This window comes from Aegilops tauschii, chromosome 2, assembly GCF_002575655.3.
Source record: "Aegilops tauschii subsp. strangulata cultivar AL8/78 chromosome 2, Aet v6.0, whole genome shotgun sequence".
Lineage (NCBI taxonomy): Eukaryota > Viridiplantae > Streptophyta > Magnoliopsida > Poales > Poaceae > Aegilops > Aegilops tauschii.
In genome coordinates, this window is record NC_053036.3 from 347,634,267 (window position 1) to 347,657,451 (window position 23,185).

A 23,185-nucleotide genomic window follows, 5' to 3' on the forward strand; every position below is an offset into this window, starting at 1 on the left:
CACCAAAACTAGATGGAGCATTATTCGGAGAAACAATGGGCATAAGCATATCAATATTTCCATTTAAACTACCAATTTCCTAAATAGAATTTACCTCTTTAGTAGTTGGAGCCCTTTTGGTATGCCATTGCCCATAGTTTGTCATCATGTTGTCCAAAAGATTCTTAGCTTGATCTTGTTTCATTATCATAAATGTGCCACCTACCGCTGAATCTAACAAGGTTTTCCACACATGGTTAAGTCCAATATAAATAGCATGTCGCATGGTCCAATCATCTAGCCCATGTGTTGTAGCGACCAGACCTCAAATGGTCTGTGCTGCTGTGCACCAGTGTCATCCCTGGATCAGTAATGCTGACACGCACAGTACAAATGGAGGATTTATAACAGAGTAGCAATCACACACTTATTACATCGAATATCTCCAAAGAGAATAAGTATGATAAATATGGCTTAAGGCCATCTAAATACGATAATAGCGGAAGACTTGGAAGATAAGTGAGTCCATCAACTCCAGCGGCATCACTGAGTATAAGACCACGACCTAAGGCACCTTACTCGTCGTCTGAAAAGTCTGCAACATGAAACGTTGCAGCCCGAAAACGGGTCAGCACATAGAATATGCTGGCAAAATAACACATAGAGAATAATGAACATAGTGATGCTATACTACATGCATATATGCCTGGTGGAAAGCTCTATGGTTATGGTTTTGCGAAAAAGCCAATTTTTCCCTACTGCAAAGGAATAGATTTTATTTAACTATCATGGTGGTTGTTAAACATTGAGATGGTTGACAGCATCTCAATCCCAATTAATAATCATCATTAACCCAGCAAAATTAATTAAAAGTAACATGGTGATGAAATTCAAATGATAATCCAAGTACTAGATACTCAAGTTGTCCATAACCGGGGACACGACTAACCATGATTAGTTTGTACACTCTGCAGAGGTTTGCGCACTTTTCCCCACAAGACTCAATCGCCTCCGCTTGATTCTCGCACTACATGATGTTTGAGAAACGGATGACCGAGACACAGCCTTTCAGGAACAATCACTCTTTACTCCGGGTGGACAGTTACACCTACTTTCCCCTACATCTACTAGCCCACCTCTTCAAGAGATCATGTAACCTACTCAACTATGCTAGAGCCCATAATAGCTTGTGGCTGCACACGGAAGTTTCTAGCATGAATAATCTTATGATCCCTTTGAGCCTGGGTGGCGGTCCTTATACAAACAGACAACACTGGATTCTCCAGGTGCCTCAATCCACCCAGATGTGAGTTTTAGTTGCCACCTTAGGTAAACCATTATTAACAATCTCACATCTGTCATGAATATCTCTCAAACCCAATCCACGTCTACGAGCATAGCATGGCAATATAATAGCAACGTAGCAGTAACTCCCAAGGGTTTGATAAAAGAACAGGTAATAGGTACTACCTCAACTACTTCCCAATTCCCACTATTTAATTAGATCCTAATCATGCAATGTTTGAGGAATAGATCTAATGCAATAAAAACTGGGTATGGAAGGTATGATCAAAGTGTTACTTGCCTTGCTGATGATCCGCGAAACCTAGCGATTCGAAGTAACAAGCGGCACACTTCGGGTACTCTATCGCAAACAAACCAGCAAACAATAAGTAGTTATCTAATGCACAGGTAAAACTCGAATGAAAGATCCAACCAGAAAGTTCAACTTAAGAACTCCGGTTTGCAAAAAGAATCAACTCGAACGAAGCAACGAAAGTCAAACGGCGAAAGAAACAAGCTTCGTTTACTAATCTGGATCTAGGTCAAATTTTACAGCAGCAAAAACTTGTTTGAGTAGGTTAAACGGAAAGAGAATTTCGAGACGAAACTCTAGGCGCTTGAATCGCCTGATTCCGATAAACGAGAGAAAAGTTAAACAGAAACGAAGATCCGATCAGAAATCGAGATCTGAGAAAATCAGGAAAATTCCGACGAAAAAGAAAAACGGACGAACGGTTAAAGAATGGACGTTCGTTAACAGAGAAAATCCGACGAACGCGTTCGTTAAAACGAACGGGTCAGTGAATGTTTACAAAATAACAGAACCGAAGAAATAAACCGATCTAGGGTTTTTTTTTAAACGAACGGTTTTTTTAAATAAACCGGCAAACGACGGCGAGGTAATACCTCGTCGGGGCGGGGCTCGGCTGGCTCCGGCGAGGGTGGCGGGGTGCGGCGGGGCTCGGGGCGGCGAGGGGCGGCTCCGGCGGCGGCGAACGGCGAGCGGGGCGGCGGCGCGAGGCGGCGGCGGTGCGGGCTCCCAGCGGCGGCGGCTCGGGCGGCTCGGGGCGCGGGTACGGGGTGAAGGGGGGGCGGCGGCGGCTTATAATTGGGGGGTGGCGGCTTCGAGGAGGGGGCAAGGCAGCGGCTCTGGCGGAGTCCGAGCCGGCCACGGCGGCGGCAGGCGGCGTACGCGCGGAGGAGACGCGGGGTGGGCCGGCGGCTCGCCTGGGCCTCGGCCCGGTCGGGCGCGGCGAAAAATTTGTTTTTTTTAAACGTTCCGCCGAAAAATTCGTAGAAAAATAAATAAAAATCCAAAAAAGATAAAACAAATTTTTCCCGTCTAGTTAGAATTTTTAGAACAGGGTGAACATTGTTTTGACACAAAACAACTTTTTGAAAACATGCAATATTTTTTTAATGCAATTAAAATTGCAAATAAAATCCGAATAAAATCCAATAAATGATTTTAACATTTTTCCTCCAATATTTCAATTGTTTTGGAGAAGTCATATTTTCTCCTCTCGTTTATTTTTAAATGAAATATTTTTCCGGAGAGAAAATAATTAAAACCAAAATCCTCGTTTTATTATTTGATGAAAATCAAATATGAAAATTTTGAGAAAATCCCCAACTCTCTCCGTGGGTCCTTGAGTTGCTTAGGATTTATCGAGGATTCGTCAAATGCAATAAAATATGATATGCAAGATGATCTATGTATAACATACCAAATTGAAAATTTGGGATGTTACATGTGTGGGACAATTTCTGAACATAGTTAGTCCAAAGTTTGAGCTAAATGTTCATGATCGAGTTGTTTGAAATTCAAAATAAGATTTCTAGGTTGAACTAACACTACCTTTTGGTAAAGACAACAACCATGTTTTGGTTCTTGCTCTTTATTAAAAAAGTTTTAACTTGGCATAATCAGCCTAACCTTCTTTATATTTCTGCTTATCACAAACTTTCCAAAAAATATGCAACTGAGAAGCATTATCTTCATTGGAAGTACCTGCAAATTGCTCTTTCAATACAAACCTCAATAAATCACAAATGATTTTGAAGGAATCAACCTTAGTTTCAGGTGGAGCAATAAGTGTACTCATGAAGTGATCATTATTGGTAGTTTTGTAGTCACACGGCTTAGTATTCTTAGTAGTGAAACTCGTTATTATTATTTTTTGCGGGTGTGCAGTAAAACCCATTATAACTAAGTAAAAAATCTAATGCATGCTGAAATAAAAATAGTTTTGTTGTTTTTTATGTATAAGGCAATGCGTTAAATTAAACTAAGATAAATAAAAGCAACTAAGCCAAGTAGATGCTGTTTGATTTGTTGGAATACAATCCGTAGGAATGATTCTTAAGGAAATTTCCCTAGTTTATTTCATTGGAAATTTTGCATGAAGTCTGAGCTCTTGAAAAAAATCATATGCTTCATGTAAAAGACATGTGTACCAATTTCTTCATGTAAAAATCATATGGTTCAAATAGGCAGGGTGTAGGAATCCTTCATTTTTTGATTTTCCATCGTACTTTCTTTTATAGTAATCTAAAATATCTTATATTAGTATATAGAGGTAGTATTTTCCTATCGTGTGAATTAAATCAAAGAGCCCTGAGGAGTATGTTTCCTCGAAAAATATAAAAATAAAAATATGTATGTTTCTAGGAGAACATAGAGAACAGAGTGACCAGTGATCAGAAGGGGCGCGGATGGATGTATAGCATGTGCCTACTATTTTCTGGAGGCGTCTAGTTGGCGGCCGGCTGCCCACTAGTGCGATCGAGCGACCGGCCTAAAAAGGCAAGCCATGTCCCCCCGCGGTACAGAAAAGGAAAGGGACAGGCGGCCACCAAACCGGCCCGATGGAGCGGCCAATCCCGAACAGATAAAGCGCTCCCCACATGGCCAGCTGTACATACCCAGCGTCCCAGCCCCTCCCACGCCTGCTCGCCTCCACGCCCGCTCGCTGTCTTCGTCTTCTCCATGAAAGAAGGGGATCCAAGGCCCTTCTTCCTCCTCCTGTATAGCTGCCATGGCAGCCCCAAAGTAGAAGAAACTGCTTCAAGAAATTGATCTAAGGGCAGGGTGATCAGAGCCATACCAGGTAGCAACATCAGGCAAGTAATTCCCCTCTGCCTTCAGTCCCCCCTTCTTGTATTGCATCTGTAAACCCCCTTCTCCATGGATCTATCAGCAAATCCATGGAGAAGCTGCTTCAAGAAAGGAGTGGATCTGCCACATCACCCCATTGTCAACATCACACCACCCCCCACCCCCCCATGAGTGTCATGTCTGCAAACTGAAAACCAACCATGGACACAAGCCAACTATTTTCTGGTTCGTGCAACTAAACACAAGTCATTAAGTTTAGTTGCACAACTTTCTATTTGCATACTAAACATGGTTTGAGATTAAGTTTAACAAAACTGAACATGTTTTCTAACATGCATGCCAGCCAAGTTCCCCCCCCCTGGATGTGTTCAGCAAAGCGACTAAGACATATTTTCTAGCCAACTAAAACATGATTCTAGCCAACTAAACATGCAATGTAGCCAAAACTAAACATGCATTCTACCAAGTTGTAGTTATTGTTTGCAAACGAACACATTGACTGTCCAAAGAATATGTGCAACTAAAAATGCATATATGTGCAACTGAACATACATCCCAGCCAACCGAATCTTGTATTCTGGCAACTCAACATGCATGCTAGGCAAACTAAAACATGCATTGTACCCCACATGAACTGGAAGTTTTTTGAGTGAACACTTTAGAAAACCTGAAGTATATGTGCAATAAAAACATGTAACCTGGCGAAGTGAACATGCATGCTGGCCAACTGAATATGCATCCTGGCCAACTGAAACACCTATTCTAGCCAACTGAACACATTGACTGTCCAACTGAACATGCATGTTGGCCAACTGAAAATATGCATCCTAGCCAACTGAGACATCTATTCTAGCAAAAACCAAAAATATGTAGTACGACAGAAAAAATACAAGAACTTTTGTCCATAGCTAATGAAACCACAAACCATATTAAAAATAGTCACGCATATATTCTTGTCCCACACATATATTCTGGTCCCACACCTATTGCAAAGCTATAGTGTAAAAATATGTTCAATATACTAGAAGTAAGAACAGAAACGGCGATGAAAAACATATATCTATAATCTATCATCCAATTCTTCTTTCTTCTTTCGCCTGAATTTTCCATCTCAATTGTAGCATCAAATTATGTGCAGAAAAATCTGAATCAGCTCCTTGCCAACAGAAAACATGCTGACCATTGCAACAAACAGAGGAAAAAGTCAGAAAAACTTTGTAGTAAAAAAAGTCATGTTCTCGCCACCTATTTACTACAAAATGTGCAACTAACATAACAACTCTGTGCAAACAAAAAAATGCATTCCTGTTATAAAAAAATATTCTGCTATAGACATTTAGCTTTTGCAACTAAGATTGTTATAATGGTGTGCAACTGCCTATTTACTAAGTTTTTAGGTTGTTTGAAACACTTTTTCATGATTAAAACTGATGACATCACTTCCTTCTTTTTTATGTGCAGGGGGTGTGAGGCAGCAGCAAAAAAAGGAAAAAAGAAATGCTTGATCTCAGTGAGTTGCCTCCTGATCTCAATGAGCTTCCTCATGATATGGATGAGCAGCAACCCAACATACTACAAGGAAATTGGACAGAAAATGGGCGCTCTATTTACTACACGCAGACAGCCCGTGGGCCTAACCCTATGGGCCATGACAATGTGGCAGGGCAATCATCAACCTGTGGTGCCCCTGTAATGGTGTCTTTGCAGTCAGAGAGCCATACCCTTGATGACATGGGCATCGCGGCAAATGTTCCTGGTCCAACCAGGACTAAGCTCGGAGCTGGTGCTGTTGACGGTGATGTGCAAGGAGAAGAAGGAGAGGATGAGACTGGTTCTCAGCCAATGGAACCCTATGTTGGGATGAGGTTTGAAAGCCTTCAAATTGCTAAGGATCACTACAACAACTATGCCCTACGGATGGGTTTCTCTGGCAATATGAACACCTCTAGGCGGACAGCTCGCACCAATGTATTGGTAAAACAGCAGTTTTGTTGCAACAAGTACAAGAAGCCTAAAGCTGATGATGGAGGAGCTGAGGCTCCTCCTGTCTTGGACCCTATACCAGATCCAAAACCTGTTGACACTGATGAGGAAATGGAAGATGAACCTCCAATCTTTGCTAAAGAGGAGGCTGGTCCTAGTAAGAAAAAGAACAAACGGAAACGCGAGACAATAAAGCAGACTCAATGCAAGGCAAAAATGTTGGTGAAGCTGCTAGATGGGCGATGGGAGGTGACGCACTTTGTTCGTGACCACAATCATCCGCTGGTGAACAAACCTTCATTGTCCAAATACTTGAGATCCAACCAAGGCATCTCTCCTGATGAAAAGGAGTTTTGCGCATCTTGTATAACTGCAACTTGACTACAGGTGTGTTTCTTTATCCCTTACAGAATTAAATTTCCCTCTAGGCAGATCAGTGTGCAACTGTTATGGTACTGGTGTGCAACTAAAATGTCTTAAGTTTGCAACTAGTGTCCAACTTCCCATGCTGTTTCTATATCACTTTGGTGCTTGTTGTGCAACTAGATTACCTTCACTGTGCAACTACACAATGTCCTGTGTGCAAAGCGCAAGTGTTTTTAAAAGTGCAGCTACTTGTCCATATCCTGCAACTATCCTCTGTGCCACATGTCATATTACTGTGTAGTTGGATGTGCGAATTCGTGTGACTAAAACAAGATATATTGTTTCTTTTTGTATTATGCAGGACGTATGATGAATATAATGGCAGAGTTCTATGGATCTGAGATGATGGTGCCGTTCGGACCAAAGGCAATAACAAATCTGTGTACAAGTTTCTGTAAAGATGACACAAAGGAGGGTGACATGATTGAGACAATTGCGCACTTCAAGGATATATAGAAAACCAATCCAGATTTCTTTTATAAGGTAAAATATGATGAAAAGGACAGAGTTATCAACATATTTTGGGTGGATGGCTTAGCTCGAAAAGCTTATGCGAAGGCGTACCACGATTGCATATCGTTTGACACCACCTACATGACCAACATGTACAATATTTCGTTCGCACCCTTCATCGGAATAAACTGACATGGCCAATCTTTCATGGTGGGTTGTGCGTTTGTGAGGTAGGAGTTGGCACCGAGCTTTGATTGGGTCTTCCGAGCATTCCTAGAGGCTATGGATGGAAAACCTCCTGACAACTTCATAACCGATCAGGATGGTGCGATGAAGCAGTCAATAGAAAGCATCTTTCCAACCACCGTGCATCGCTGTTGTCGATGGCACATCATGAAAAAGACTCAGGAAAAAGTTGGTTGGCTGTTGTGCCGGAATCCAGGGCTCTCTGATGGTTTCAACTACTGTGTTGACTTCAGCTTCACTCCAGACGAGTTTGAGCAGAATTGGGCTGGGTTAATGATGAAGTACGAGGCTATGACACACATACACTTTGAAAATTTGTACGAATACAGGTCAACTTGGGTGCCGTGCTACTTCAAATACAGGTTCTTCCCCTTCCTGTTGTATAGGGGTTCAACGATGTCCTAAAAAGATATGTGAACCCACACAACTCAATGCTGAACTTTGAGCTGATTGGACGTTATAATGCGTTCCAAGTTGGTGCTGATATTTTTGAGCTCAGACCGAACCAGGAATTTGTTGCCAAATATGGTTCTCGAAACTACTTGGTGCAGGCAAGGGTGGGGGAGGGTTCCTATTTGTGTGAGTGCTGCAAAATGAACAAGGACGGCATGCTCTGTTGCCACATCCTCAAGGTGTTCACCCATCTTGGAGTTGATGTCATACCGGAAAGGTACATGCTAAGACGATGGACGCCTACTGCTGTCCCTAGTGCGCTAGGGACTGGGTATGAGCAACCGGATGAAATGCCTCCTCAATCAAAGAAGCAGATAAGGGAGAGAAACATGATATACGATTTTCGGAAACTAGCCAAGTTTGCGAGTGGCTCTGATCCAGCACAGGCCATTGTATACAAGCATATGCGCGGAGCACGTACCGAGATTGGCCACCTGAACAAGTCCAAGAAAAAGAAAAAACTGGCTGCTGCTACAGGGCCATCAGATGATGGCAACCCTCGAGGACCTCCTCCACGTCTAGGCTCTACACAGCATGCTCCGCCACCTCCTCCCCCGCTTGGCCCAACAAGCAGTGCCCCGCGTGCTCGTCCCAATGGCCCTATAGGCAGTACTCAGGGGGATCATCATCCAGGTAATTACCTGCCCCAACTCCCCATCTAACTAGGTGTGTAACTTCAGTTGCACACATCATGGTGCCTAGTTGCACAGAACAGGCTACCCAGTTGCGCGCGCTATGATAGTTCGAGCATCAAGATAAACAACTAACTTGTTTTTCCTGTTCTGGCTATAGGTGATGGCAACCCTCGAGGACCTCCTCCACCTCCAGGCTCTACATGGCATGCTCCGCCAGCTCCTCCCTCGCCTGGCCCAGCAAGCAGTGCCCCGCGTGCTCCTCCCAATGGCCCTACAAGGAGTACTCAGGGGGCTCATCATCTAGGTAATTACTTACCCCAACTCCCCATCTAACTAGGTGTGTAACTTCAGTTGCACAGATCATGGTGCCTAGTTGCACAGAACAGGCTACCCAGTTGCGCACGCTATGTTAGTTCAAGCATCAAGATAAACAACTAACTTATTTTTCCTGTTCTAGCTATAGGTGTTTACCATCCAAGTGCCATGACGGACCGTGCTACTACAGGTTTTATTTTCGACTTAACTTGCACACAGCTACCAGTTAGTTGCACAGCATGAGCTGTGTGGTTGCAGACAACATCAGTCCTGGTTGCACAAAAAAATAGTAAACTTTTTATATGGTTATTCCACAGGTGATCGAACACAACCTCGTGATGTTCCAGCGCCCATGCACACTGGTCCTACTGCCCCGTTGGAGGCTGCATCCCCTGCACAAGTCTCTGATGATTTTGTGCCCAGGGATACAAATCGGCGCTGGAGCTACACCCAAAGAAGAAAAACAAATACAGCCACTGCCAATCTACAGAGCACACTGCCGGTGTGTGTCCACTCAGGCTGTTGTGATTCTCTTGCATCGTTTGTATGAAAAAAGGGAAAAGAAAAAAGAGTGATTGTTTTTTACCAATGTTGGGACCAAGTGGACACATTCAACATCTATGCTTTCTCTTCTCTAAGTTGTTTTCCTTGAATTAGTTCATGCACTGTGTAAAATGGTTGCTATTTGTGCCTTTGTTGGCAAATGGATTAATATTTAGTTGTTGAACAATTGTATGCCCAGTGCTCCTAATGTGTCAACAAAAGTGATGACATTGAGTTGCAACGGAATTACTACTAGTGTGCAACTACAAATCTGTCGAAAAATTGTGCAAACCAGCAAGGCATATAAAAAAGGGCAGAGAATAAAAAGAGTACTGACCTAGTCCTTGCCGTATCTCAGCAACCTCCTCCATGGGGCAGAGTTGTGCACGTTGGTGACCCAATCATATGCTAGCTTCTTCCTGATGTTGAGTACTTCCTTGGGATCATAGTTGGGCAGTTGACTACCATTCCACTCAGTGGCATTAAGCAGTGCGAACAGCCCACACTCATTGCTGCGGTGGGGAAAAGGAAAATTTGTCACAGAAATTTAAAACCAATAAGATGATGTACTCTGTGGAACTGTGCAACTAATTATGTGCCACTGTGCAACTACTCATGATCCACCGTGCAACTGGCTAGATAATCCATGAGAAAGTCATAAAAATGAAAAACAGATTGCAAACTAGTTGTGTGTCTTAAAAAAACTATAGATTGTACATCTATAAACAAAATAATCATTTAAACAAGTGATAACTAGGCAGAAAAATAGTTAACTAAAGGCAGCCAGCCGAGTATGATAACTTGTGCAACTGGGACAAACAAAAAAAGGACTAGGACAAAAAAAGTGCATAGCCAACTAGAAATATATGGACAAGTAGGTGCACCAGCAGGGCACCTATGGGGTCAACTCGAACACGGAAGTAGAGCAACTTGTGCAACTCAACAGCATATAGACAGCCAACCTAGTACAAAACAGGAAGCAAACCTAAGCATGACAACTAGTGCAAAAATGCAGAACATGTGGGCAGCCAACTAGTACATGGATGCAGCCAACTAAGCAGGCAAATTGTGCAAATGAACAACATATAGACAGCCAACCTAGTGCAAAATAGCAAACCAACTAAGCAGGACAACTAGTGCAAGTGTAGAACATATGGACAGCCAACTAAGCAGGCAACTTGTGCGACTGAACAGCTTGTAGACACCCAACTAGTACAAACAGTAAGCCAGCTGGGACAGCCAACTACTATATGAATAAACTATAGATTGATGGTAAAAATTGAGAAGAATGTCATGCTTCTTGTCTTACTTGCCGTGTTGCTTCGGTACGTCAATGTCAATAATCTGGAAGTGCTCGATGCTGAACTTTGGGTAATGCTTCCTCCATAGCTGGCGTACTGCCCCCGCTATGGTAGATGCGGTGTTCATCAACTCAATGGTGTCCAGCTTCCTGCTTGAATCAAGAACTTCGAAACGTCCATCCCTCAAGTTGATGTTGAAGACCCAATAATGCCTGCCTCCATCCTTATCATTTATATCAGTGCACTCAAGCACTGGCAGCATGACCTGCACACGTGAATGATTCAGACACAGATACATGTTGTAGGTAAAGAAAACAGTAAAAAATGGTGAAGTTAAAACAGGTTGCAATAAAGTATTTGCCAACTAATAGATGTGTCATGTGCAACTGAACATGCTATGGGTGCCAACTAAGAGATGGATCATGTGGGCACAGCACTGACCAAGTCTTGCTTGTCGAGACGGTTCTTGTATTCAAACTTCTTGTTTATCTCATTCACATTGTGGATCTCTTGCTGTAAATTGATCTGCAGAAATTATAAACATGCCTCAAACTCCTTACTAGATGAAAGGACTCCCTGAATTGGTCAACAAAAGTGCTACAAACAAGATGACGGGAAGAAGGTTTTGAAAAAGAAAATCTCAGTGGCTTAACGACCTTCTTTGACCCTTCTGGTAAGTTATCCATGATGTGTATGATTCCAGTCTCAATAACAATTCTTGACAGCCATTGAACAGGCTTGATGGAATCAACTAACTCCTTTATAGTAATGTAGAAAGCACCATACCTGATTATCTCAGGGCTGATTTTTTTTTTAAAAAAAGGCAAGTTAGCTTGAAGGGTCACAACAACAAAAAATTGTGTATTAAAAAAACAAGAGTGTGCAACTAAAAGCATTGTTCTATGCAACATGCTCTGCTTTCTGTGTAACTAAGTGGGTGGTAATGTGCAACTGAAATTGATATGTATGTAGGTTGTGGGGAGTTGGTTTACCTGGTAAGAGCATCATTTGCTCCTGGGTGATGCCTGGCCCAATACAAGATGGCAGCGTAAAGCTTGTTGACTGCCTAATTGGAGTTGAACGTCTTCTTCTTGTTGTAATCAATGAATGGAGACCTTTGATATGCTCCGGGCCTTATTACCCTCCTCTGTCTTCGTGCAACAGGTGGTCTTGAAGAACTACTCGTGCCAACTGTTGGTTCTACGCATATCGGGGTGTGGCAGCTGTCTCGTGATCCAACATCTGGCTGGTGAGCTAATTCCTTGCCAGCATCAGCAGCAGCGCATCCTTCATTCATAGTTGCTGGGTCCAACTCACCCTCATCTATGACAACCACATTGGCATCCCCTGTTTGTGCTGCTGGAGCAAGTGCTGCAGCAGGCTCAGCATCACCATCTATGCCTAGGTCAAAAGTTGGTGCATCGCAGTACCCGTCACCATGATAGCTGTAAGAGTTGGATCTGTGTATGGGTTGAAGGCCCAGGGCATCTCCTTGCGGCACATACACATGTGCATCGTTCGCTGACTTGGTTCGCAATAGTGTTGTAGTTGGCGGCCTAGGAGGCTTGCACCTAGTTACAATGTTGAACACCTCCTCTTGTGTTAATGAGTGCTGAAAGTCAGCTCTTGGTGATGCAGGCTTGCTTGGATGTTGTGTGTTAGCTCTTGGAGACGGCACTTTGGCAGTTTGATCACCTCCTTTCGTGTTTGGCATTGAAGTATCTATATGAGTTGGCACCTTGGGGCTTGCAGTTGTAGTGGTGCCTTCCTAAGTAGAGTGGTAGTTTTGACTATGACCCCGCTGCTAATTGACACTTCAGTTGGTACAGTAGTATCTGTAGTTGGAATCTTTCCAGCCTCAGTTGGCAGCAATCTAGCTGAACTTGGCACTCCTGCATCGATGGCTGTGGCACATTGTTCTGTCTCGTGTCTGAACCCCACACCTTTTGTGCCATGTTCCCCCTTTGTGCCCTTGGCAAACTTGAGAATCTTTTGTTGCTTAGCTGGTTTAGGTGGGCGTGCTGACATAGGAGTCTTCCCCTTGATCTGTTGAACTCCTGTCATGGTTGTAGGCTCAACATGTATTGATGTCACATCTTGAGTGTTGGTTGGCTCTCTGCTCACTACAGTTGGCACAACAGTTGGCGCGACAGCTTCCTTCCCCGCATTTATTTCAGCATCTGCCCTCAACATCTGTTGCTGGATTTGAGGCAACTTCATATTCTTCTTCATTGAAACTGCTTTGTGCTTCTGTACCACATGAGGGTTTGCCACGGATGCTGCCTTGCTCTTGCTGGAGCTTATATCTGGAAGCTGCTTCAAATATTCCTTGTATTTTGCCTCCGAATGAACCCAGTCCAGACCCTTTCCTGCTTCCTCCATGTCAACTTGATTCTTTTCACCCTCGCTTAATAAGAACAACTTCTGATCAATGGCAAAGTTGATGTTCTGACACATCTCTTGGTCACTAAAATCTGGCATGGGGAAAGTGGTTGGCAAAGCTGGCTTCAAGTTGAACAGCTTAAGCATATCAATGCTCCCTTGAGACTCCGCCTCGTCATTTTTCTTTGACTCGGGAAAATGCTCATATTTCCAGCAACTTTTATCCATCCACATCTATAGGGTGCTCTTGTTGCTCATTGAGTTGTTGTTGCTGCTAGGGTTGACAGTGCTGCTAGTCGCCCTAGTTGTGTTGCCGCCTGTACCCCCGGAACCAGGGCCCTTGTCATCATCGTCATCAGTGCTATCACTGTCTCCATTGGATCCCCCTTGATCATCACGATCAACATCCTCATCATCTCCTTCCCCCTCACTGCCATCAACTGCTGCACCTTTGTCTCCATCCCCCTCTTTGGCCTCATCTTCTTCCTCCTCCTCTGCCTCATTATCTTCTTACTTGTCCTCCTCCTCTCCTTTGTCCTCTTCTTCTTTGTCCTCCTCGTCTTCTTTATCCTCTTCTTCCTCCTCCTCCTACTCATCCTCCTCCTCCTCCTATTCATCTTCTTCTTTGTCATCCTCCTCTTTGTCCTCCTCCTCTGATTCATCCTCATCTGTGTCCCCATCATGTTCAACATCTTGTGCTACTTCCATTTCATCATCTTCTTCTAACTCCTCAACAAACTCTTCTTCTTCTTGTGTAGGTGAAACCCGTCTCTTCCTTTTTGGAACACGGCGTGACGTGCCGGTTCCCGTTGATGTCTGTTGTACATATGGATCAATATCCGGTTCCTCATCATCGATCTTGGCAACTGCTTCAATGAAGGTGCCAACCTATTCAGTTACTGCCTTGCACAAGTCATTGACCACTTTGGCAATCTTTGCCTTTTTCTACATCAGCACAAAAAAAGATTGAGTACTGATTCAATAAGAAAACATTTTTAAGAAGAAAATGTTGGCAACTGATCCAAACTCCTTTATGCAAAGACTTACCTACGGGTTGTAGGTTATTGGCAACTTGGATGCCACAAATGCTTCAGCTTGCAAAAGACCACCAAACAGTGGTGTCTGCTCCATGCCCCTATACTCCTCTTTAAGCTGATGTGAAAAGGAGAAAAGCAAAGAACAAGGTTATCAAATAGATTTTGTGTTGAGCGAAAACCAATTGTTATAACATGTGCAACTACAAAAAAATGCTGGGTAGACTGGATTCTACATATATGCAACTGCACAAACCAAAAAAACTGTGCAACCCACAGGACACCTAAAAATGTTTCTGCCAACTGATGTCACACATCTATGCAACCAGATAGGTAAAACTATGCAACTTGAAACAGATGATGTGCCATTTAAAAATGAACATGTGTCTAGATGCCAAACTAAAGCTACAAGTTGTGCAACTATAGGCATTATTGTGCCAATTGATCACAGTTTTTGTGCAACTACCAAAAAGTGTCGAAAAGCTGATCTCAAAAGCATATGTGCATCTACCAAGGAATTAAAACTGGGCAGAAATGAATAGAACATAAAAATAGCCACTGTTGAAAAAAAACAAAAGAGAACTCACTTGTAATTTGCCGAACACACCAGGAGAGATCGAGTCCTTCTTGATCACCTTGGCAATTAGGCTACTATCCCATGCATTCGCTCGTATCGCGCAGTTGCTTACTAGGATGTCATGAACGAGTGCATCAAGGTATAGGATCTGCCATAGAACCAAAAAAGCAAACCCAACTTCAGTTATTATGAGGAGTATTTCAGAAGCTATAAGTGCACAAAGAAGAAAAACACATGGAAGTGCTAGTTTTCACTCACCATCAAGTGATACAAGCAGAAACAAACGGTTTTTTTGTTCTGGTCCATGTTCCGAAAAGCTTCATTTATGTGTTCTGCTACAAAGAGGCGGATGTTTATGTTCTTGAGCATTTCATGGTCTAGCACAAGTCCGTAGCACTTTGGGCTCAGCTTCAGGGTTGTGGTTGGTGCTAGAAAAGTGCTGAATGCAACCGCAAGCCAGGCCATAAAGAATGTGTCATCCGTTCTTCCCGCCATATCCTTAATCATCTTGCACCATGTACTGATCTAGGGATGAGAATTTCCGGTTATGTTGAAAGCCTCTTTGAATCTCCTAGTTGCATCCTTGTCTACTACATATCTGACTTTTTGACCCCTGTTTGGGAGATCAAATACCCTGTGAACACTGTCAGCATCGCCACGGATCCTTCCCCTGCCTGGGAACACCATTTCAGAGCTCTCTGGCTGGTAGGACTGCACCAGGAATTTAGCGAGGTCCGCTGGAAGTGTCTCTGATAAGTTCAATAGGCCCCCAAACAACCTTGAAACTAGCTCAGACTTCCGCAGTGGGGATAGCGAGCTGTTGAACTTCGCAAACCGCCCTGGTGATGCCCTTATCCTGCCCGCTTGTGATGGTCACTCCACATCTTCCCATGCACCCACCTCAACTCCTTCACCGCAGGCCTGTTGATGAGAAAATAAAAACATTAAACACAAGACAAAAAACTGGACTAACAAAAAACTAGCAATGATCATTTGGATCAGTATTGCAAAAACTATATAAACATAAAATGGATCATGCTAACTAATATGATGTTTTTGTGCAACTATGAAAGCTCATGATGACAACTGAAGACTACCAGTGTGCAACCTGCAAAAAAACTAAGAAAATATACTAGACCCGACAACTACAAAAAGTTCTAGGGGATGTGCAACGATAAGCATGATATTGCAAGAAGCTAACAGCAACTAAGGAAAAAGGTTTGCAAGAAACTGTTCAATAGCTCATAAACACACAAAAAACACATATCTCAGCATCTGCTACGGAAGATGAGGCAGCTCCTCCAGCAACTGCTGCCTGCACAAATGGTGACCAGTGATGTCAACTACAGGATGCCAACTCATGTCAACTTCTGGGAAAACTATATTTAGATCAAGATGACCAGTGATGTCAACTACAAGATGGTTATTGAGCAACTACAACAAAATAGTGGTGCCAACGGATGCATAATTTCATCAACATCTAAAAAAGCGAGAACCATTGATATTCAAGGATTTACTTACCCTAGTAGATGATTCAGCTCCCCCTGCAACTGCTGCACGTCTAGTCCGCTTTACAACCCGAAACTGATCAACATCCTAAGAAAATAAAAAACATGGGCATGGGAAAAAACAAAAAATATTATATGACCCAAACAAAACCAAAATAAGATGCTTGTGTCATCAGCATGCCACTTACCTCAACTTCCTCTCCCTGCTGAACACTACGCGTAGAGCGTGGCTGGCGATTAGCAGCACGCTTCGAGTTCCGGCGAAGGGACTGACTTCCAAAACCCTAATTAAGCAACCACAAAAACATGAAAAAAAGGACATAAGCATACATGGATAAGTTGAAAACAACTCAAAGACACAGAAAAAATGAAAAAAAAATACATCTTCTTCATTGCCATCCGCATCTCCTCCTATTATAACCATTTTTAGCCTGTGGGGGAAATACAAGAAAAGAAAACATAGTTAGAAAATGCTCAAACAAACTAGAGAAAACATAAAAGGTTGCTTTGATCCGGAGACCTCTACGCATAAGCAGAACACCTAGTGCAAAAAACTATAGAACATGTGGACAGCCAACTACTACAATGATGTAGCCAATTGGGAAGTCAACCTTGTGCAATTGGACAGCATATAAGCCAACTAGTTTCACTAAGGCGAGTAATAACTAGGCAGAAAAATAGTTAACTAAAGGCAGGCAACTGAGTATCATAACTTGTGCAACTGGGACAAACAAAAAAATGCATAGCCAACTAGAAAAATATGGACAAGTATGCAGCAAAAAATGGACAGGCTATCCACCACCTGTGACTAATCTCCTGGGCAACTAGAATATATGGACAAGTAGGTGCACCAGCAGGGCACCTACAGGAGCAACTCGAACATGGAAGCAGGGCAACTTGTGCAACTCAACAGAATATAGACAGCCAACCTAGTACAAACATGAAGCAAACTAAGCAGGACAAGTAGTATAGGGATGCGGTCAACTGGGCAGGCAACTTGTGCAACTGAAAAACATATAGACAACCAACCTAGTACAAACAGGAAGCCAACTAGTATAGGGATGCAGTCAACTGGGCAGGCGACTTGTGCAACTGAAAAACATATAGACAACCAACCTAGTACAAATAGGAAGCCAACTAGTATAGGGATGCAGTCAACTGAGCAGGCAACTTGTGCAACTGAACAACATATAGACAGCCAACCTAGTACAAACAGGAAGCCAACTAAGCATGACAACTATAATGCAAAGTGCAGAACATGTGAACAACCAACTAAAAAAAGGATGCAACCAACTAGGTAGAATTTTGTGCAACTAAACCTAAAAGTAGTTCAATCAGCCATTGCATTGCACACATCTAGGACATCATCTACCAACAACAAACCACAGCGAGGACCAGAACATGGTACATTGGACGCACCCGTACCTCAAACCGCAAAAATCCCAAGCATCACTCAGCCATGACCCACAAAACACTCAGTAATGAATCCCCACCATCACTACCCCCTTGCAACCACACAAAATTGAAGCATATGAAGATCGAATCGAAGCAAGCACAGAAAGGGACCCTATGCAGCCTGCCAGATCCGCCACCATCAACCTGGACACGGCCTCATCCCCGGCAACGAGACAGAGAGGGGAAGGACAACAGAAGGCCCAAACGGACGTCTGCGTCGACCGCAAATCCAAACAACCACTCCACCGACACCAACGCACCCTCCCACCATGAATCCCCACCACCACTGTCCCTTGCTGCCGCACAAATCCAAGGACAAGAGAGTCGAACGGAAGCACACATGACACGTCTACACCGAATCGACCATACGAGGCAGTTGATGCCATAGGAACCCTAGGAATCCCAGCCCGCCATTTCCGCCACCGACAACCTGGGCACGACCTAGACCGCCCGGCGACGAGACAGAGAAAGGGAGGACTACTAGTACCTGCAATGCCGGCGCGGTCCAGCAGCGAATCCCCCCCGCGGTCCAGCAATGAATCCGTTGGCGATTTGAGAGCCGCGACGCGATTTCGCCGCAGTTGCGGGGCGAGAGCAAGAGCGGAAAGGGAGGAGGAAATGGGGGAGAGAACGGCCAGCGGAGGAAATGGGGGAGAGAACGGCTCGCGTTTCGAAACCACCGCCCACGATCTCCCTCTAGCCGCTTACATGTGGGTCCCGCGCTGGGTCTGATAAGGACAAATCGCCCACGACCGTGCGATGGGAGGAAACGGACCAGGCGGCACCTGGCGCTCGCGCGATGCAATCGCGATGCGATCGCGCGATCGTGCTGTCACGAGCCGGCCGCTCGTTCTCTCCAAAAGGTGTGCGTGCACTTTGAAGGTTTTAGGCTATTTTTTTCACCGTGCCACACCCACCAATACGGTCACTTCTCACCCGTTTCCATATATAACGGTCAACTACCTCCTCGTCCCTAACCTCCACAGCCTTCCTCTTCCCCTCTCTTCTCCCCTCCTCTCACCCGAGCACGCCAACGCACACTCAAGTCTCCAATGGCGAACGAGCACTTCTTCCCCGGCGAGTACTTTTCCTCCGGCCTCGCGGCGCCGTTCCTTGGCGCATCTTACGTGCAGCCGCCGCGTTCAGGGTTCGAAGCCGCCGCGGCTATGGCCTTCGGGCTGCCGTGGGCAGCCGACCAGCATCTTCCAGTAGACTCCTCAGCCACCACGGCGCACTTTGACTCCGCGCTCAGCTCTCTGGTCTCGTCTCCTGCCAGCGCCACCGCCGGCGGAGGCTTAGGCTTCGCGCACGGCTGCGAGGATGACGTCGCCATCGGCGACCTGATCGGCCGGCTCGGCAGCATCTGCAACGGCGCCAGCGCCAACAACTCCTGCTACAGCACGCCTATCAGCTCCCCTCCACGCGGGGCGCCGCAGGCGTTCCGGGGCTACGGCGCCATCGCCGCGCTGGAGACCGGCAGGCTATCCCGGGTGTCAAGCAGCAAGTCGCTCGTCGGCAACACCTCCGGCGTTGCCGCGACGGCGCCATTGGATCAGAGCGCCCAACTGGAGATGAACCCCGAGACGGACAGCCAGCCCGCAACCGCAATGCAGGACCCGCACACGAAAAAGGGCGCCGCCGGTTCCGCGCGGAAGCGCAAGGCGGCCCCGGCGAAGGGCAAGGCGAAGGCTTCTTTACCCGCAGTACAGCCCAGTTGCTCCGTGAGTTCTTCTTCTCCCTCTCATTTCACAGATGTTGGCATCAATCAAGGCCCAGTTCGTTGGTGATACTATGCCAAGTAACTCCGTGGATAATATATAAATTATTGGCACAAATGCAGATGGCGGCAATCAATACGAGCCCGCCGAAGCGGCCTAGGGTGGCCGACGGCGGCGACGAGGAAAACGCCGGGGCGGTGGAGGAGGAGGAGAAGGCCGAGCCGGCCAAGGACTACATCCATGTGAGGGCGAGGAGGGGGCAGGCAACCGATAGTCACAGCCTCGCCGAGAGGGTACGGTAGCTACCAAGCTCCTACCTATCCTAGCTGGATACTACACATTAATTCCCAAATCCAAATGCACGTCACTGTAAAATTTACTAATCACTTGAGCGTACTACTACCTTGTGGTTGTTATTAAAAAAAATATCATGTGTGAAGACTTTGCTTGTTCTTACTTGGTAGGTGAGGAGGGAGAAGATCGGTGAGAGGATGAAGCTGCTGCAGTCCCTGGTGCCAAGCTGCAACAAGGTACTGTAGTATGTGTTTATGCATGTATGAACACGCCGGAGCCGCAATTTCCTCGAGGTCAAATTCTCTTAACTTGGACGGTTAGCATGCATGTGAAGGCGAGTACGCATAGATAGCGTTTTGGAGACTGTGTCCATGTCTAAAATACATTTGAACAAACGAAATTCGTACTCCATACTTAGATGTTGTTGTCAGCTACCATTTGCTCATTAGCTTTTTTTAGACAAGTTCATTAGCTACTAATCACTACTAAGGCCTTCTTTGGTTCATAGGGTAGGAAAATCGTAGGAATAGGAAAGTCATAGGAAATGAGATGACATGTATCTCAAATCCTATGAGTAGGAATAGGAAAGGAGATGCCCTTTAATTCACGTCATAGGATTTTTTCCATTAAATCTAGACTAATGTTTATTTTCCTATGAAATGTGGAGAATAGGAAGAATTCCTTCATAGGAATAGGATTCCATTCCTACAAACCAAAGGACTCAAAAGGAATTTTTTTCTATAGAAATCCTATCCTATGAAATTCCTATAAAATTCCTTTAAACTAAAGAAGGCCTAAGGATGTAATTCTATAGTAGTTGGACTTTTTTGCTAGCTAGAGCGACTCCTCCACCGAAAGTAGGAAGAAAACGAGCTAGCTATGGTGAAGTCTGGGCTTTGGAGGCAGTAATTTAGTAATTTGGACCGTAGTGGTCCAAGAGTAGCTAAGCTAGCAGCACTAGTCATAATTAGTTGCGACGTTCCGGCGTTTGGTGGAGGATGATTAGTTAATCAATGGAAGGTGCGGGTGGTTTAGGTGGCGCGCACGATTACTTTAGTGCCCAATTATTGCGGCGGCGGTCAAATTTTGGTTTGTTTAAGTTTTTCTCCTTGCGTTTTTTAGCTGCTTAATTATTAACCATCACATGCGGATGTGCGGTGGACAGATCACCGGCAAGGCACTCATGCTCGACGAGATCATCAACTACGTCCAGTCGCTGCAGCGTCAGGTCGAGGTAGCTAAGTAACCACCAATTCATGTCGCAAGAGTTTAGACAGTTCGACTGAACTTTCTTCCTTTCAGAACTGAACTGACTAATAATTTGTACTACTACATTCTTTCAGTTTCTGTCCATGAAATTGTCGACCATGAATCCTCAGTTGGAGCTCGACGAGCAGCACATCCCGTCCAAAGAGGTGAGAGTTCATACGACACGTATATTAAAAATCGAACTTTGCCGTCAATCTCCACACCGGAACTTTTATCAGACCACCGTACCACTCAAATTGATGCGAGGGAGATAAGATAACCTTGCACACAACTATTTCCAGATGAACCAGATGGCAGTGCCCGGCTTCTCCTACGCCGGTTCACCCGTCGCCGTCGCGACCGGCCACGGCCACGGGGCAGAGCTAGAAGGCACCTTCAGCTGGGAGCATGACCTCCAGAGCATGGTGCAGATGGGGGGAGCCAGCAGCAGCCATAGGCAGGACCCCCAAGCTTTCTACGGCGAGTGAAATACTACCAATCACCTTTCCTTGGTTGCTTCATGTCCTGAAAACGGCCGGTTCTCGATTCTGTGCTGAGGTTGCCCTGTCTGGCCCGTTCCATGTCATTGAATGCAGGCAGTGGCCAGCCGGCGACTACAGTAAATCACATGAAGGTTGAACCATAAATGTGCCTGCCCCTGCCTTCTGTACATACGCCAGCCGCCCCTCTTTTCTCTTCTCCCTGCACAGCAGCTCAGAAACTACAACAATCATTACCACATGACAAACGAGAACCAGCAGGTTTCAGGCTTTTGGGTGCAGATGCAGTGGCATGACAGAGTATGAATTTGGGTGTATGTGTGTTGAAAACAGGCAATGCATGCCCTAACTGTAGAAAGTATGTAGTGGTAGTTTCTCAACCCGGAGAGGAGCCTAGGAAGGATGGCAACTTGGAAAGCATGAAAATGCAGAGAACAAAGAAAGCTACCTTCCCTTTTGGTGTTTAATTTATGTCCTAGATCAACCATGTCTTTGATCTCGTTTTTGTTTTGGATGCCTCTAGTATTTACTCCAACCAATGGCAACATACATATTCCCCTTGTTTTCCTTTTTTTTTTTTTTGCTATATCATTATGAGCCCACATACTCCCTCCGTCTAGGTGTGTAAGTCACCTTACGAAAATCAGGTTTTCCCAAAACGTTTAGGCGCCGTTCATTAATTTCCCGTCTCGATTCCCTCCCAGTCTCGTTCGCCAGCGAACTTTGCCTTCTATGCCTCGTTATCTTCCAGCGAAAACTCATTTTTTTCCTGTTTTTTTCTCAGGTAATGGCCAATGCATGCAACACGTCTATGCGTTGATTAGGCAAGAAATTAAAGCGGCTTTGCATGCTAGAAGTACGTGGGCCTGCGTGGATAGCTAAAACGTCATCCTCTTAGTTGCTACAATTAAATGCTACGTTTAGAAGAAAGAAATCTGCACTTTGATTGAAAGGAGGACCGGTCCAGATTTTCTTCTCTTCCAATCAGTTTGCACCTAGATCGCGATGCACCTTCTAACGTGACTTACACACCTAAACGGAGGGAGTAAGTACTATATTTCCCCAACAGTGGATCAAAATACGGTAGGTCAAAGATCCAAAAAACATATTGTCAGATTGTGTATCTGTGTGCTGTTCCTCAATGAATGTAGCTGATCCTACCGCACAGTTGAACCAGAGAAACCGTGGCTTCAATCATTAATGGCAGCACCTACAAAAGCAGGAGGAAAAATACAGCCGTTGGTAGGTAGTGCTTAGAACCAAGACCCACTTCCATCAATCAGTGTTAATCATGAGCTTTGTTACCTTCCCATTTGCAATGATTGGTAGATGGGCGTGTCTGTTGCCATATCCTAATCACACACCCTTCCCACAGTGTATGTTTTTTGTGCCTTGTGCGTGTGGAATCTGGGGGGGCATGTGGGTCACATCCCATCCACCTCTCACTTTTGGCCTTTCTCTCCTACCTAGGAAATTCAACAATGCCACCAAGCTGACAACAAACAGGTAGGATGGTACTTCTTCAGAGTATCGTAGTAGTCCTTAGTATTAAGGAGAGTCCACTTTCGGAGCCTTTAGTTCCGCTGATAATTCTTGTTGTTTTGTGAGGACCTTCCATAGGGCATCTTCAACGCTGTTCTCTAAATCGGACACCATATCAATCTGTAAACTGGTGAGGATCAATCCGCTGACAATGTTGTGGGAGCCGGCCATCCAAAATTATCCCCTAAACT

The 23,185-nt window shown here is 44.8% G+C and overlaps 1 protein-coding gene and 1 pseudogene across 2 annotated transcripts; both read left to right on the forward strand.

Moving 5' to 3' along the window:
• The first annotated feature begins 4,170 nt into the window (after positions 1-4,170).
• On the forward strand, positions 4,171-9,420 carry LOC141041008 (uncharacterized; annotated as a pseudogene).
• A 9,241-nt stretch (positions 9,421-18,661) lies between these two features.
• LOC109747546 (transcription factor bHLH62) lies at positions 18,662-21,930 on the forward strand. Of its 2 annotated transcripts, XM_073508564.1 has the most exons (7): positions 18,662-19,413; positions 19,533-19,703; positions 19,875-19,940; positions 20,870-20,938; positions 21,048-21,119; positions 21,255-21,436; positions 21,553-21,930. In XM_073508564.1, the coding sequence occupies exons 1-7, from the start codon at positions 18,745-18,747 to the stop codon at positions 21,596-21,598; spliced, it is 1,275 nt and encodes a 424-aa protein (XP_073364665.1). In that variant the 5' UTR covers positions 18,662-18,744; the 3' UTR covers positions 21,599-21,930. The 2 variants fall into 2 exon arrangements, with proteins under 2 accessions (XP_073364665.1, XP_020162177.1); XM_020306588.3 differs by having other exon boundaries at positions 21,255-21,930.
• Positions 21,931-23,185: the final 1,255 nt, after the last annotated feature.